We start from the raw sequence: 14785 nt of genomic DNA on the forward strand, positions 1-14785 counted from the left end.
CACAAAACCAGTATGGCAATTCTGGAGCAAAAGGCTGCCTGGATCCTTCTTAACAGCTGTAAATCTGGCTTAAGAAAATTTGTCTTAAGTTGATTAGGAACAGATTAGAGCTGAAGCAGAATAAGGCACTCCTGTTGAACTCCTCAGGGATGGATGGCCTGCATTTTATAATGCTTTTAAATGCTTTTAAAAGCTCTGATTTCAGTCTCACCTCCATGGAGAACTCTTGTCAGGCTCCTGCTCTCAGAAGGACTCTCAGGCCTCCAGCTTTTGCCAGGGCTGCAGTTGCCTTGCTTGAGTGGATCTTGTGGTCAGGAGGGCCTTGGAGGAGCATCCCAGGAGCAGGAGAGATGCCTGCACACATCCCAGGAGCAGGGCTGATCCCTGCACACATCCCAGGAGCAGGGCTGATCCCTGCACACATCCCAGGAGCAGGAGAGATCCCTGCACACATCCCAGGAGCAGGAGAGACCCCTGCACACATCCCAGGAGCAGGGGTGATCCCTGCACACAGCCCAGGAGCAGGGCTGATCCCTGCACACATCCCAGGAGCAGGGCTGATCCCTGCACACGTCCCAGGAGCAGGAGAGATCCCTGCACACATCCCAGGAGCAGGGCTGATCCCTGCACATATCCCAGGAGCAGGAGAGACCCCTGCACACATCCCAGGAGCAGGGGTGATCCCTGCACACATCCCAGGAGCAGGGCTGATCCCTACACACATCCCAGGAGCAGGGGTGATCCCTGCACACATCCCAGGAGCAGGAGAGACCCCTGCACACATCCCAGGAGCAGGGGTGATCCCTGCACACATCCCAGGAGCAGGGGTGATCCCTCCCTGCACACATCCCAGGAGCAGGGGTGATCCCTGCACACATCCCAGGAGCAGGGGTGATCCCTCCCTGCACACATCCCAGGAGCAGGGGTGATCCCTGCACACATCCCAGGAGCAGGGGTGATCCCTGCACACGTCCCAGGAGCAGGGGTGCTTCCCTGCACACATCCCAGGAGCAGGGCTGATCCCTGCACACGTCCCAGGAGCAGGGCTGATCCCTCACATGCAGCGTGGCACTGCAGAAGCCTCTCATCCAGAGCAGTTTAGGGACACTGTGCTGTAGTAAACTGAGGAGGATTACTGCAGAGTGCCTCACAATCCCACTGGAGGCGTTGGCTCAGGTGTGCTGCCTGTCCCCGCGATCCTCCTGGCTGAGCAGTGTAGAAGCTGCAGGGGAGCGCTGGTTGGCAGCTGTGCAATGGGTGCTCACCGTGCCCCCAAGCAGCCCCATCCTGCGGGGGCAGTGGGCTCTCGGGCCCTCTGGCTGCTTCTCCTGCTGCCTTTTCCTTGCCTTCCCTTCCTGCTGCCTTGGCCGGGCCGTGCAGTGAAATGTGCCCGGGCAGACAAACGCAGCGTTGCTGCTCTACAGCAGCTTCCAGGAACAACCGATGGCCCCGTCCCTGCTCGAGGCTGAGGCTGGGAGGGCTCACTGCACCGCGGGGCTGGAGCTGCCGTGGGGCTCCAGAACGATTTGATTCGTGATTATTCCGGCTGTTCTCAGGGGCTCTTCTGGGGCTCGGTTTTCTGAGCGCGTGGTGCAAAGCGAAGTGAAGCAGAACTCATTTCCTTCCCGTTTCTTTTAACTTTTTTTTCGTACTATGCCGGAAGGGAGCGGGCTGGGGGAAGCTGGGCCGGAGCGTAAGGGGTGTGGCACGCCCGCCATGGCGCTGGCGTCCCGGAGCCCCGGGGCTGCACCGAGCGGCGATAGCGCCCGCCCGCGCCGCGGAGCCGCGGGAGCGCCGCCCGTGCACCACAGAGCTCTGCGCGGGCCCGCCCCGCCGCGAGCTCCCCTTAGCGCGCCCGCCCGCGCCCGTGGCCGCAGTTCCCGCGTTGCGGTGACGTCAGGCGGGGGCGGGGCCGGCGGCGGCGGCGCAAGATGGCGGCGACCACGGGCGCGGGTGAGCGGGGCCGGGCCGGGCGGCGGGGCCGCGCCGGGGCCGCCTCGTCCCGGGGCACCCGCGGGGCCGCGGCCGGGGGCGGCGGGGCGGGAGGCGCCCGGCGGAGGGGCGGCCGCGGCCGGGGGGAGGGGGCGGCGGCGCGGCCCGAGCGGGGCCCGGTGGGGCGGGGGTGGAGCCGTCCCCGCTCCCGTCCGCGGGTCCCGGCGGGCCCGTCCGCGCCTCCCCGGGGCTGCCGAGGGCCCGCGCTGGGAGCGGCCCCGGTGCGGCTCCGGAGGTAGCGGGGGCCCTGCCGGACTCGTGTCCCGGCGCGCCGGAACCGGGCCGGGCGGGCCGCAGCCCGTGGCGGGGCCGAGCCCCGAGCCCCGGCCGCCGTTCGGGCTCCTGCCCTGCCCTGCTCCTGTCCCGGCCCGGCCCGTGTGGCCAGGGCCGGCCCGAGGCTCTCGGCCGGCGGTCCCAGGCTGTGGCCGGGTTCCGTGGCTGAAATCGGTGCTTTAGGAGCCCTTTTGGCCTCTGTGCTCCGCGGGAAGCGTGGGCTCCAGAAGCGCTGAATTGTCTGTTCCCTTCAAACCTGCTCCACGCCAGCCTTGAGTACTTTCACACACTCTCCCTTTGCATTTATCGTTATATATTAAACAAAAATGCTGCCACTAGATTTGGAGTGAGGGTTTTTTCTGTTGACATCCTCTAATGAGCTTCAACAGATCCAGTAAATCAGAGTCACTTCTGTTGAGGCAGTTTCATTTTCCTGTTTTCCCAGTCCATGGAGGGTTTCACATGTGCCCCTGTAGTGCTTGTTTCCAAATTGTAACCTCCAAAGTTGGACTGTGCTCACCAGAACGTGGCTGGTGGGGATATAATAGCAATATTCTGGACTTCTTTTTGTACAGATAGTTCTCTGTCAATGACCACTCATTGGATTTTAAGGATAACCATCACAATGCACATAATTCATATTAATCAGTTATTAAAAACTCGATGAAGTGCAGTGGTTGCTGTCCTGAGAGCTGTGTTGCAGGTCTGTGTTTGAACGTGTGAGGTGTTGATTAAAGACACAGGAGCTGTAGCTTGGAGGAAGGGACCCCTCTTCCCCTGTTAGGTCACGTTCTCCTGCCTGCCCTGCATTCTCCGTGATCCTTTCAAGCTGCTGACTCTGCACTCTGTGTTTGGCTGGAAGAACGAGGCAAATACTTTCCTTTCCAAGGCAGGGCAGCTCTGTGAGAGAGCTGTTAGGTGCTCGTGGAGGGCAGGTGTGGGACGGGGCTGGGCTGCAGGGACAGGCCTTTGGGACAGGCTGCGGTTGCCAGCACCCGCTGGCCACCTTGTGCCTGCTGCACTGTTCCCTTGTCCCCGGGTTTGTGACAGGGTTTGTGCCCAGCTGTCTCGTGTCCCCAGTGCTGGCAGCAGGGCCGCAGGGTGGGCACACAGCTGCTCTGGGTGACTTACAGAGCCGTGCTGCAGGAGCGCTGCGTGTCTGCAGCAAACCCTGCGCTCAGTCTGGAGCTCAGGGGCTGCTCTCGGAGCGCTCTGCAGTGCTGGGCAAGGACAGACAGACAGACAGCCTCCCGTGCTGGTGGCAAGGGCAGCCCGGGAGCTGGCAGTGGCACTGCAGTGCAGCTCTGTGGGTCCCTCCAGGGCAGGCACGGCCTGGCACGGCCTGGGGGCTGCACGTGAGCCCTCCCTGGGGGCTTGGGAACGTGCCTCAGGCCTGCCTGCACTCATCTGGGAAGAACAGAGTGCTAAAACTGGATTTGTGCAGTCTTAATGTGTTTGTATTTGTCTGTAAAGCACTGGAATATTTGTGATATCTTGAGTTCACGGTGGTTTAGCAATGGAGCCAACACTCATATTGAAGACAAAAAATGCTCATCTGTCTTCAAAAGCAGCTGCTGACCCGCAGGAAGAAGTGGTAACAAATGTCCCTGTAACCTAAAAAAGTCATAGGGCTGGTCCTGGCAATTAGACAGGTAGGTAGATTAGCTATTTGTATCTATTTAGCACGTAGAAGTTATTAGCAGGGGGAAAAACCCAACCCTCAGCCTGGAAGGATGTTAGGGTGTGGGGTCCATCTGTACCACTGACAGAGGGGAATCCTGTGCTGCTGATGGTGTGGGTTTCCCACACACCCCATTACACATGAATAAAGAGTTGGCTTTAATGGCTTTAATGAGGGCGTTTATAGGAGACTCCACTCTGTGTGTCCATCCCACAGACTGAGGTGTCCTGCAGGAGTGCCCAGCTGCCATAGGTGGTCCAGCAGGAATCCAGGGGTTCCTCAGGGGCTCTGCACTGGTTGGGCTGCACTTGCACCACGGTGCTGAACTGCAGTTTGGGTTTTACAGTGAGTCAAACCCATCTGTGCTGGCTGGGGATGGTGTTTCTGTAGCTTTCACCCTGGGAAGGGTTTAATGACCTCACTTAACCCACTTTCACAGTTCACTGTAGTGGGTCTATTGCAGGGCTGTGTTTACTAACAGCCTGGGACTGCTGAGTAGTAAAATGGTTTGCCCACATCTAAGTTTTTCCAGGTCTGAGGAGGGTGGAGAACTGCACAAAAACCAGTCCTTGGATGCATGGCTGTGGCAGTACTGGTACATGGGGCTTAATGCTCCTAAGAGGGGAGAGCAGACAGTGGGGTTAGTGCAGTGTATTGAAAGTGTCTGTTTGTAAGCCTGAAACGTTGGGGTTAGTGCAGTGTGTTAAAAATGTCTGTTTCTAACCCTGAAACGTTGGGGTTAGTGCAGTGCATTAAAAGTGTCTGTTTGTAAGCCTGAAACGTTGGGATTAGTGTAATGTATTAAAAATGTCTGTTTCTAACCCTGAAACGTTGGGGTTGGTGCAGTGCATTAAAAGTGTCTGTCTGTAAGCCTGAAACGTTGGGATTAGTGTAATGTATTAAAAATGTCTGTTTCTAACCCTGAAACGTTGGGGTTGGTGCAGTGCATTAAAAGTGTCTGTCTGTAAGCCTGAAACGTCCCTGTGCACTCCAAGGGATGCTGGTGAGAAGCACACCAGAGGGGCAGTGGCAGTGTTGCACAGTACAGGTGGCTCCTTGCAGTGACAGCAGTCATCCTCATCTCAGAGGAAGCATTGCCAGCACCAGGGGCTCTCTGGGACTCTAAGTGAAAGACTCGAGGATAGGGGAAAAGTAACTGAAAAGAAAATATCTTGGTACCTGTCTGCATCATCAGAGTGGAAATTGTGACTGTAAAGACAGTGCAAGAAATCCAAAGTCCCTGTCTCCTGAAAGCTTTTGTGACAATTGCTGAAAGCCTTTTGTTTGGTTTAAGTATTCCATCACTTCAGAAACTTTATATACCATGGTGACAAGGAATGGCTTGTGTATTTTTTACTGTCCTAGTGCTGCCGGGATTAGCTGTCCAATTCATTATCTGCAGTCAATGCAAAGACATGAAACACAGACTGGAAAGGATGTAATTAAGGCTGAGTATCAAATACACAGAAACAAGCAACAGAGGTGTTTAAAGCTGTTGGATTTCAGCTCACTCCAGTGACAGTACATCAGGAACTAGTATAGAAAGCAGAATTTAAATTGTCCAGAAAGGCCAGATTGATAAGTTGCTTGTTTCAGTGAAGATGTGGAAAAACCTTCAGTAAAGGACAGTTCCTCTCCTCAGAGCCCCATTTTCTGGGTGCTTTGCTGAGGTGTGCTGTGCCCCTGCCTGTGCTTTAGTCCTGAAGAGAAATACTTGTAATTCGATCTCACTTTGGAAAGGAGAGAAACAGGTTGTTGAAGTTTTTGAGAGGTGTGATTTTTGTTCTGCTGCCACTGCTCAGAAGGATTGGAGGAGAGGATCTCCCCAAGGCGCATGGGCTGCCTGCTTTCACAGTGCTGTTCTCAGCCTCACAAAGTGTCCGGATGTGAAATGGCTTTGGCTGTGTAACTGAGCAAAATGGAGATGGAAAAGTGAGTAAGAGGCAAAAAATCTCAGCCTGATAAGATCACTCTTAAACTTGTTGCAAGACACATTCAGTTGTGTATCTGTGTCTTTAGTAGTGCTTCGTGAAAAGGTGAATCTGAGAGTGCTTTAAGATCTTTAAAAGTCCAAGCTGGCATTGCACTGTCATTGAGGGTAATTCTGTTTTTCCTTTAGTGGGACTCTGACCAGGTCACCCAGTCAGTGCAGTTACGATTTAGCTTTCACTGGTTTGTTGTTGTGATTAATAGTGAGTATCTCCTATTGCTCTGAAATAGGTTTTCAGTTCCATTTATGGAGTATTTCTGTGAGGTTAGGCAAGCTCCAAGTGAAGCACTTACTGAGATATTACTGTATTTATGTTTCAAATGAAGCTGCTATTTGAGAGTCATCTTGAACTGTAGTGAAGGCAAAATTACAATGCATAACTGAAAGTACCTTAGACAAGCTGATTACTTTTTAATTGCCTCTCACTTTATTTAGGCTTTCTTGTGTTAACTGAAGAGCTCTTAGAAAACCAGGTTGGTTTGGTTAGTGCCAAGGAAGGCTCCATTGCTACACTGAGAGGGTTATGCAAGATATTTAGTGGGAGGTGGGAGGAGGAAACCCCAGAGACTCCTGGTGCTGTCAGGGGGCACAGGACATCTGACTCTGCAGCTGCCATGCTTCAGCATGGACATCAATGGCAAATACTGTGTGTGCCTAGGACAGATCTGGCCACTTTCTAGGAATCTTGGTGGGCAGCAAGCACGATGGTGATGTGTTTGTGTATGATCACAAGTGATAAAGTTCCTGTGAGGTTTGGGTCCCAGCAGGATGTGGTGGCAGACCATGAGTGCTCCAGGCCCCTGCAAATGAGGAGGAGATGGGGTTGCCTTAATGGCCTGGTGCCTCTTTCCAGACTGACCAGAAGGGTGAATCTGGTCTTTATTCTGCCTTGCTTAAGGGAAGTTTATTTATATAAAACATTTATGGTTATATAGTCATAATATTTTATATTAATATGTGTGATTCTGTTGAATGAATTTCCTGAGAATGTGTCAGGGAGGGAGCTGAATTGGCACCTTCTGTGGTAGCTGAGGTGATGGTCCTTCATGTTACACCCTGAGCTTTAGAATAGGGGTAACACATGTTAAAAAGCAGCAATGCTGTGTGACAAGGTCATCTCTTGTGAAATCACCAGTTATCTGCCATGACCATTTTATTTTCCGTGCAGTGCATGAAGCTCCAATCTGTGTCCTTGCCACGATGGCCCTGCAGAGCTCGTGGCAGCAGTTGCTGTGAGTGAGCACTCGCTGCTGTGAGCCATTTCCGTGTGGCAGGAGTCGCTCCCTGTGACTCGCCAGCTCTCCGGAGACCTCACACTTCCACGGAATCTGAAATCCTGTGTGACTCTTGTATGGCTCTGATTCATGCTGCATTCATGCTGAATCACAGCAGCTGGATCTGGGGAGAGCTCAGCAATTAAGTTGCCTTCTCTTCCCGTAAGGTTGTAAAGCCAAGCCCAGCTCTGGGTAGCAATGTGAGAACTAAGGCTGCCTTTCAGTCCTGCTTGTGGCTGCTCAAATATGTACGTGATGATGTCATTTTTAATTACACGCTCACTTAAAGATTCCTGCCTGGCTCAGTGAGCAGGGTGTGATGCTCAGAGGGATCACTCAGATTTGATGCTCAGAGGAAGGGTGGATGGGCAATACTTTTTGTTTTTTTCTTTGCTGAGTGGCCTGTGTCTGCCCTAAAGCCGATTGCTCCTGGGTTATTTAGCTTGGTCTCAGTAAATACCTGTCAATTGTCTTTGCACCACTGATAGCTATGAAGTGATGTGATTAAGGAGCGAGGCACAGACTGAGATGATGCCTGTTAAGGATTGTGATGTTGTGGTGTGGAAGTGAGAGCGTTCTTTGGCATCCATGTGACTCCAGATGAGTCTTCCCCTGGCTCCAGCTGATGGCTGCTCTGGCTGGGGCTGTGATAACAGCCACAGGGTTTCCTCCGTGGCACCCCCTGCCCTGGGGAAGAGCTGCTGGGCCCCTCCAGAAGGACCTGCTGTTTGCCCCTCTCCCCTGGCCCTTTTTGCCCAGGGCACCAGCAGGCAGGGCTGCAGCGCAGACAGCAGCTTAGCTGTGAGTCATTCCCCATGGGCAGCTCTCCCTGCATCCACTGCAGCAAAAACAGGGAAATAGGTGAGCTGTGTGCAGGCAGAGGTTGCACCTTGTCCTTCGGCTCGTGCTCCGTGGCTCGTGTCCCCCAGCTCTCTTATCGCAGGTGTGGGAGCTGGGCTGCTCTGCCTCCCCAAACCACGGCACAGAGGCCGTTGGGGTACAATTACAAACGGGTGGCTCTGTGTCACGGCTCAGGTGTGACTGGCAGACTTGAGCCCTTGCGTGTGGGGCACACAGGATACACACTGCACAACTTAAACATTTAGTGGGAGAGTAAATGTGGAGTTAGTCGTGCAGGGGATGTGGCAGTGGTGCCCAGGAGGTCCCATTGCCACCCAGGGGCTGGGGCTGGGGCAGTCTCATGGCAATGGCTTTACTGGCCCCAGCTGAGTCATTTCCTTTCACAGCTACGAGTTGTGCTGCTCAGCAGCCATGGAAACAGCAGGGTCTGGCTGGGAGGGGATTTGGCAGGGAGCTGTGCTCAGCAGCCCCCGGGTGCGAGGTCTGGTTCTGCCAGCGCAGGGCTGGTGTCTGCTGGATGAGTTCTGTGCTGCTGCTGCAGCTGGGACTGAGCCCTGCTGCCCAGGGTGTTCTTGGATGTGATCACCTTAGATGGGTATCCACTTCCTTTAGTCACTTGCTGGTTTGGTTTCTTTGATGCATGCTTTGTAGTGAATGAAATTTGGACACCTCTGATTATGCAGCAAAATCTCTCTGCCACTGCATTTCCTTAGATCATTCATATGTTTCAAGGAGAGTTTAAAACTGCCAGATCCCCTGTATTCAGTGCATGGCCAAGGAGTGCTCCACGGGCTGCAGGTGGATCTCTGCTTCCCCAGGGGCATCTCTGCCCATCCTTCACTGGCCTTGGCGTGTGCGCAGCTGTTCCTCTGGCACAGTCTCACTCTCTCTCCAGCTGCTCCTGTGCAGTAACTTTGTCCCTTCCCAAACACTGTATCCCAGCAGTGCTGATGTCCTGGGCCTTGGCCAGCAGTGGATCCGTCCTGGAGCTGCCCGGGATTGGCTCCAGCACAAGGGGGGAGCTTCCAGCAGCTTCTGACGGGAGCCAGCCCTGGAGCCCCCCACCACCCACAGCTGGGGCACAGACCCCAGCTGAGGAGCAGCAGTGGCTCAAGTGCAGTTCTCTGTGGTGCCTGGGGTGCAGATACCTTGAAGAGCAGTGAGACCCACTGTGGCCTGAGTTCAGGGTCCTCCTTCACCATGGCCTTGGTGTGTGACCTTGGCTGTGCCACCAAAGCTCTCTGGGCCATTGTTTTCCATTCATGTAATGGGGAGAAGGAAATCTCCCTGGTTTGCTGTCTGCTTTGAGGAGAAGTGTGCCAGCAATTACAAAGTGCTGAAATTCCTTGGTGGTGCAGGTCACAAGTACAAAGGATGCTATTGCTGCTGACAAAGCCCACTTCAATTAACTTCAGATTAACCTACTAATGTTATGAAAGAGTTTTATTTGCCTTGAAAGGTATTTTTAAAGCTCTGAGTCGACTGCTGTCAAGCCTCTCATGGTGTCATTTTGTAGAAACTTCTAAATTTTTATACTATAAATCATAAAGACAAGTGCTAATTAGGGCTCCACAATACTGCGTCTACCTTTGAGGGAACAGAGATTTCCTTTCATTTTACTGCCTGTTGTAACATGTGGCCTGTCAGCCTTCTGGAATGTTTATTTGGGGATACCTTGATTCTGCTTGTAAAATCCAAGCTAAATATGGAAATAGCTTTTTTGTAACGTTGAAATATTGTCATTCACAAAGTGGTATTTTCATGGTTTTGCCCAAAATGTGATCTGCAGAATGATCAAAAGTGTCAGGGAAATTACTCTAGCTTTTTTTCTTTACAAGATTTCTCAACTGAAAGTATTTTTCTGATTGTTTCAGGAGTAAAAGTTCCTCGTAATTTTCGTCTTTTGGAAGAACTTGAAGAAGGTCAGAAGGGAGTAGGGGACGGAACAGTTAGCTGGGGCCTTGAAGATGATGAAGATATGACACTTACGAGATGGACAGGGATGATTATTGGGCCTCCAAGAGTAAGTGTCCACTTAAATACTAAAATAGTACTGTTACATTTTTTCCCCTTCTCCTAACTTCACCACTGAAGTCAACAATAAACAAAAGGCAAATGAGTGAAAAAACACTTTAGGAAGTGATTTATGTTGAAGTTCTTTATAGTAATGCGTTTCATGTGTCTATATGGCTTTTTGCTTATAATTTGAAACATTTTGGTGCCTTTCTCTGGTTAGTTCTGTTATATTTGTTTCTGTTGTATTAGTTCTGTTATATTTCTTTATATTTGCAGATTCAGTAAGATATAACTTTCAAGATCCCAGAATTCTAACATGCTGAACCCTTGAATCCAGCAAGGTTCAGAACCCCTCAGCCAGTGAGGTTCCAAAGGGAGCTGCTGCAGGTGCAGGGGATGCTCTGTGTTGGTTTTTCTGCTGCTCCTGTTCAGTTTATGGGGTGCTGTTTATTGCAGCAGCACTGACAGCTCTTGTAGAATTTCAGCTGACTGAGGAAACTCAAATTTTAGTGTTTTCAGTCTCTTCTCTGAATGTCCTCTCCCAAAGCAGCATCTAATCATGCAGCTGGTCTTTGTTTGAGTATTGTTGTATTCCCAGCCCCACTGAACTGTGGGTTTACCCTCTAGTAGTGAACTTGAGGACTTCATTGTGTGCCTGTGTTCTAAAACCAGAACTTGTTTCCAGTTTCACTGTTCTGTTTCCTTAATATCCTTTGATGGAGTGCAGGTAGCCAATTCTCCTTCCTGCAATGGCAGATGTCTTCTACAGCTGGCCTCAGTATCATTTCTCAGTAATTCCAGGGGTCATTATATGAAAATCTTCACAGACCTTTAATCATGTTCCTGCTCTCAGTTCCCATTCTGTCAGTTGCCTCTTCTGACACACAGAGGGGTTATACAAGAACATGTATTATGAAGGCATTACACATGCAGTGTTTTCTGTCTCACCCAGAAGTGTTGTTTACTGTTGTCTGCCTTTGCTAATCTCTCCCCAGTCACGAGCATTTCATTTGTTTATGATGTACCCAAATTGTTTTCTAGAACAGCATTTGATTTTAGAACACTTGGAAAGTGCTAATGAGCCTGCATTAAGGCTGTGAAGAAAGCTCACTGTGTGCCTAGGGTTTATGGAAAATTTAAACAACCTTGAAATCTAATTTAGAAAATTAAATAGGAATTGAAATGTGCAAACAGGAGCGTGCAGCCTTGCCAGCAGTGATGGAAGTTTGCAGATCTTGTCGTGCTGCAAACCAAGGGCCATCACAGCAGAGGAGTCAGCTCTGCCTCTCCCGTTTTCCCGACACACTTAGGAATACAGATCTTCTTGCCAGATATGTTGGGACTTCTTTTGAGCTTCTTGCTGAGTCCTGTTTCCCTCTGGGTGGAAAGCAGTAGCAGATGGGAGGATGTGTGCTGGATTCCAGTGGGAAAAAGGAGCAGCTGTGCAGAGCTGAGTTCCTGAGCGCTGCTGCCCCGGGCTGTCCTGCAGGGTGTGGCATTCCCAGGCTGTGAGCGATGTCCCACAGGCAGGAGTCACCTTGCTGACAGGGGCACTGTCAGAGCTGCACCCTGACCTGCACTGTTCTGCTCTGGCTGTGCACAGAGCTCAGGGCTGGTCCCTGCCCCACGCACCCAGACCAGCAGAACTGTTACCCTGCAGGAACATTTGATACTCTGAACATTGAGAAATGAGCTCCAAACAGGGAGCCAGCACAGTATCCACGTGGCTGCCCGCACTTTGGTAGCTCCCATGTTCCTAAAGTTGCCACTGCTTTAACCAAATGCTTATTGAACTGCCTGATGTAATTGTTTCCCCCTTTCTTTTCCCCCTTTCTTTTCCCCTCAGACAATTTATGAAAACAGAATATACAGCCTTAAAATAGAATGTGGGCCTAAGTATCCAGAAGCACCTCCATTTGTAAGATTTGTAACAAAAATTAATATGAATGGAGTAAATAGTTCTAATGGAGTGGTAAGTTTTTTGCTTTTATTCATTTTAATGTTGGGGTTTTGTGCAGTTCCAAAGCTTTGTTTATACTTGTGGCTTGCCTAGCTCCTCATTGCTTGTGATGCCCTTTGTTGGAGAAGGAAAGGGGGTAGAAGGGAAGTGGACAAGTGGAGATTTATTATGCTTTTAGGAAAACACTTGCTTTTGATTTCTCCCACTCAGATTTCATGTGGGATCTTTAGTTGGGGGTGGGGGGAGTTATGTGTAACCAGTGCACTAATTCTGACAGGAATGGTCTTTTTGTCTGTTTTAGGTGGACCCCAGAGCCATATCAGTCCTAGCAAAATGGCAGAATTCTTATAGTATCAAAGTTGTTCTGCAAGAGCTTCGGCGTCTAATGATGTCTAAAGAAAATATGAAACTTCCTCAGCCACCTGAAGGACAATGTTACAGCAATTAATTAAAAAAAAAAAACCAACATGCCCCCCCCCCCTTATTCAATTTAAGCTGTCTTCATTTTCCACAGTAGTAAATTTTCTAGATGCATCTTGTAGACCTCAAAATACTGGAAAGGAAGTTCCCATTCAAAGGAAGTTTTTCTTGAGATACTGTAAATGATACTAATTTTTTTTTCCATTTGAAATATAAGTTGTGCTATAACAAATAATCCTGTCGTGTAACCACTGTCCACATAGCTGAACTTCTGGTATCAGGAAAAGTCTATTTAAATTTATTACTGTCAAGACCAGTGTGGCACATCCAACTTAACTGTGAAAGGATCCATCCCACAATCACCTTGCTGTGTGTCTGGCCTGGGTTATTTTTTTCTTTCTCTCTCTTTTGCAATAGAGTCGAAGCTCAGGGCTATTTATTAGAGTAGACACAAAGGTTTTTGCTTCCAGTACTACACTGGGCTGTATGGACTACTACTGGGGATGTGTGCTAACCTCAGTCATCCCTCCCTTTGTGCTCGCTCTAGTAAAGGCTGAATGTGACTGTGGTCGTTTTTGGGTTTTTATTGTTTTTTTAAATGCCCTGATAATCTGGGCCAAGCTTTCCTTCTTTCCTTTGGCCAAGGCATAGATTGTATTTCTCTTCCTGGTCTCCCTCACCAGCGATGTGAGCTTTGGGTGAGGGATTCAGGGTTCTTTTTATCTCTTCCCTCTTCCCCTCTTTTTAGTGGGGGTGCTGCTTTCTTTTTGCCCCTTTTGGTGACTCTTCTCACCCCTGGCCCAGGGGTGAGCGTCGGGGCAATAACTTGACCTGTTCCCTCCTGCTTATCGTTTTGGTTTTGCAACAAATTTAGTCTTCACCAGCCTGGGAAACAAGAGTATCTGTTCTGCTGGCAAGCGTGGGTTTTCCCTTCCCTCCAGCACTGCTGCCACACCGCCAAGCTGGCCACGGCCGTGCTCTTAGATAGGCTTTGACGTGGGGAAAAGAGCAGTAATTTACCAGGATTGCCCAAAGTTCGGCTGCCAAGCCTCAGTGGGGGACACTCTGCACCCAGAGGTTCTGAACACGCTCCAGGTACCCTCGAATCACTGTGCTTTGGTGCTTTGGATTGACCCGAGAATGTTAATTAACAAAACCTTGCACTTGCGTTTGTCCCTCCTAAAGATGTAACAACCACAGACAAATCAAATCCGGGTGGTAGATTTCATTGGGGCTCTGTAAGTCTTAGAAATCTCTTCAGTGAAGGTTTTGGGGAAGCGGTGGCACAGCAGATTAAGGACCTTGATTGGCTTTGCATCCTGGCAAATCACTGCCTTTTCTGGTTTACTCTTCCGGACCACTAACTGCTGCAATGTGGATGCAAGCTTACAGGAAACCAACCTAGTGTGTCCTAAGTTTTATGAAAAATTCAGTGTTTGTGTAAAAAAAAAAAATAAAAGAAAAAATAAGGAAAAAAAGAAAAGAGTAAAAATAAACACATTTTAAAGCAGCAGCTGTCAAGTCAATGAACAATTGATGTTTCCATTAACTTCTGAGGAAAATATTAGTTGTAAGGATTTAACATCCTCTGTACTGAAAGTTTAACATAACAGTATTCCATAAGCAGCCTTTTTATTGTATCAGACCATTGCCTGATTTTAATATAATAAAAAGTGTGCATTAATATTAGAAGGCTTTAATTGTATTTATGTTTAAAATTTTGATCCCTTATGGAATTCTTGATTTGTTGGAAGTACCTTCCTACAGATCGTGTTTAGCTGACAGACCGTAACCTGGCGGTGAAAGGCAATTGTCTCTATCCAGCTGCTGCTGCTGCTGCTGTGCCAAGGAGCATCTGTAGTTTCGGTGTAAGCCTCAGGCTGCCCTCAGGCCCTTGGTAGCGTCAGGTGAGGCCCAGGGGCTGCCAGGGGTTCCTGGTGCTGCGCCGGAGTCCGAGGAGCTGGGATCCCTCTGCAGCTGCACCTTACACTGCCTGTCAAGGTCAAGGAGTGTTTCACAACCTGACATTCCCGGTGTTTTCCTCAGATAGTGAAGAGTGTCTGCCTGCAACACGCCCTGCAACAAGCTGAGCTTCCCTCCCAGTCTGGGTAAAAACAAGGCCGTGGAATGTTGGCCCTTTCCCGGTGTGAAGTGTCTGAAGATTGCTGGAAGGTCCCGGTGCGTTCACGGCAGCGATGGGCTGAAACAAGGTTCTTCCTGGGCTGGGAATGGAACAGGGAATGAATGGCCTTGTGATGCTCTGTGACACTGGCTGCTGGTGTCTGGGCTGGAATGAGCACTGCCGGCTCCCGGGGCAG

General features: G+C 50.3%; 1 protein-coding gene across 1 annotated transcript; it reads left to right on the top strand.

Annotated features, from left to right (window-relative positions):
• Nucleotides 1-1897: 1897 nt before the first annotated feature.
• Nucleotides 1898-14159, top strand: UBE2V1 (ubiquitin conjugating enzyme E2 V1). The gene is made up of 4 exons (XM_058814997.1): nt 1898-1953; nt 9946-10094; nt 11934-12059; nt 12349-14159. The coding sequence occupies exons 1-4, from the start codon at nt 1932-1934 to the stop codon at nt 12493-12495; spliced, it is 444 nt and encodes a 147-aa protein (XP_058670980.1). The 5' UTR covers nt 1898-1931; the 3' UTR covers nt 12496-14159.
• The last annotated feature ends 626 nt before the right edge of the window (nt 14160-14785 follow it).

Source organism: Ammospiza caudacuta, chromosome 15, assembly GCF_027887145.1.
Source record: "Ammospiza caudacuta isolate bAmmCau1 chromosome 15, bAmmCau1.pri, whole genome shotgun sequence".
NCBI classification, from domain to species: Eukaryota; Metazoa; Chordata; class Aves; order Passeriformes; family Passerellidae; genus Ammospiza; species Ammospiza caudacuta.

Excerpts from the sequence above, each read along its gene's own strand:
- UBE2V1 (XM_058814997.1), top strand. The coding sequence starts at position 1,932 with ATGGCGGCGACCACGGGCGCGG. Across the intron at positions 1,954-9,945 it reads GGCGGCGACCACGGGCGCGG|GAGTAAAAGTTCCTCGTAAT; the intron begins GTGAGCGGGGCC and ends TGATTGTTTCAG. Across the intron at positions 10,095-11,933 it reads TGATTATTGGGCCTCCAAGA|ACAATTTATGAAAACAGAAT; the intron begins GTAAGTGTCCAC and ends TTTTCCCCTCAG.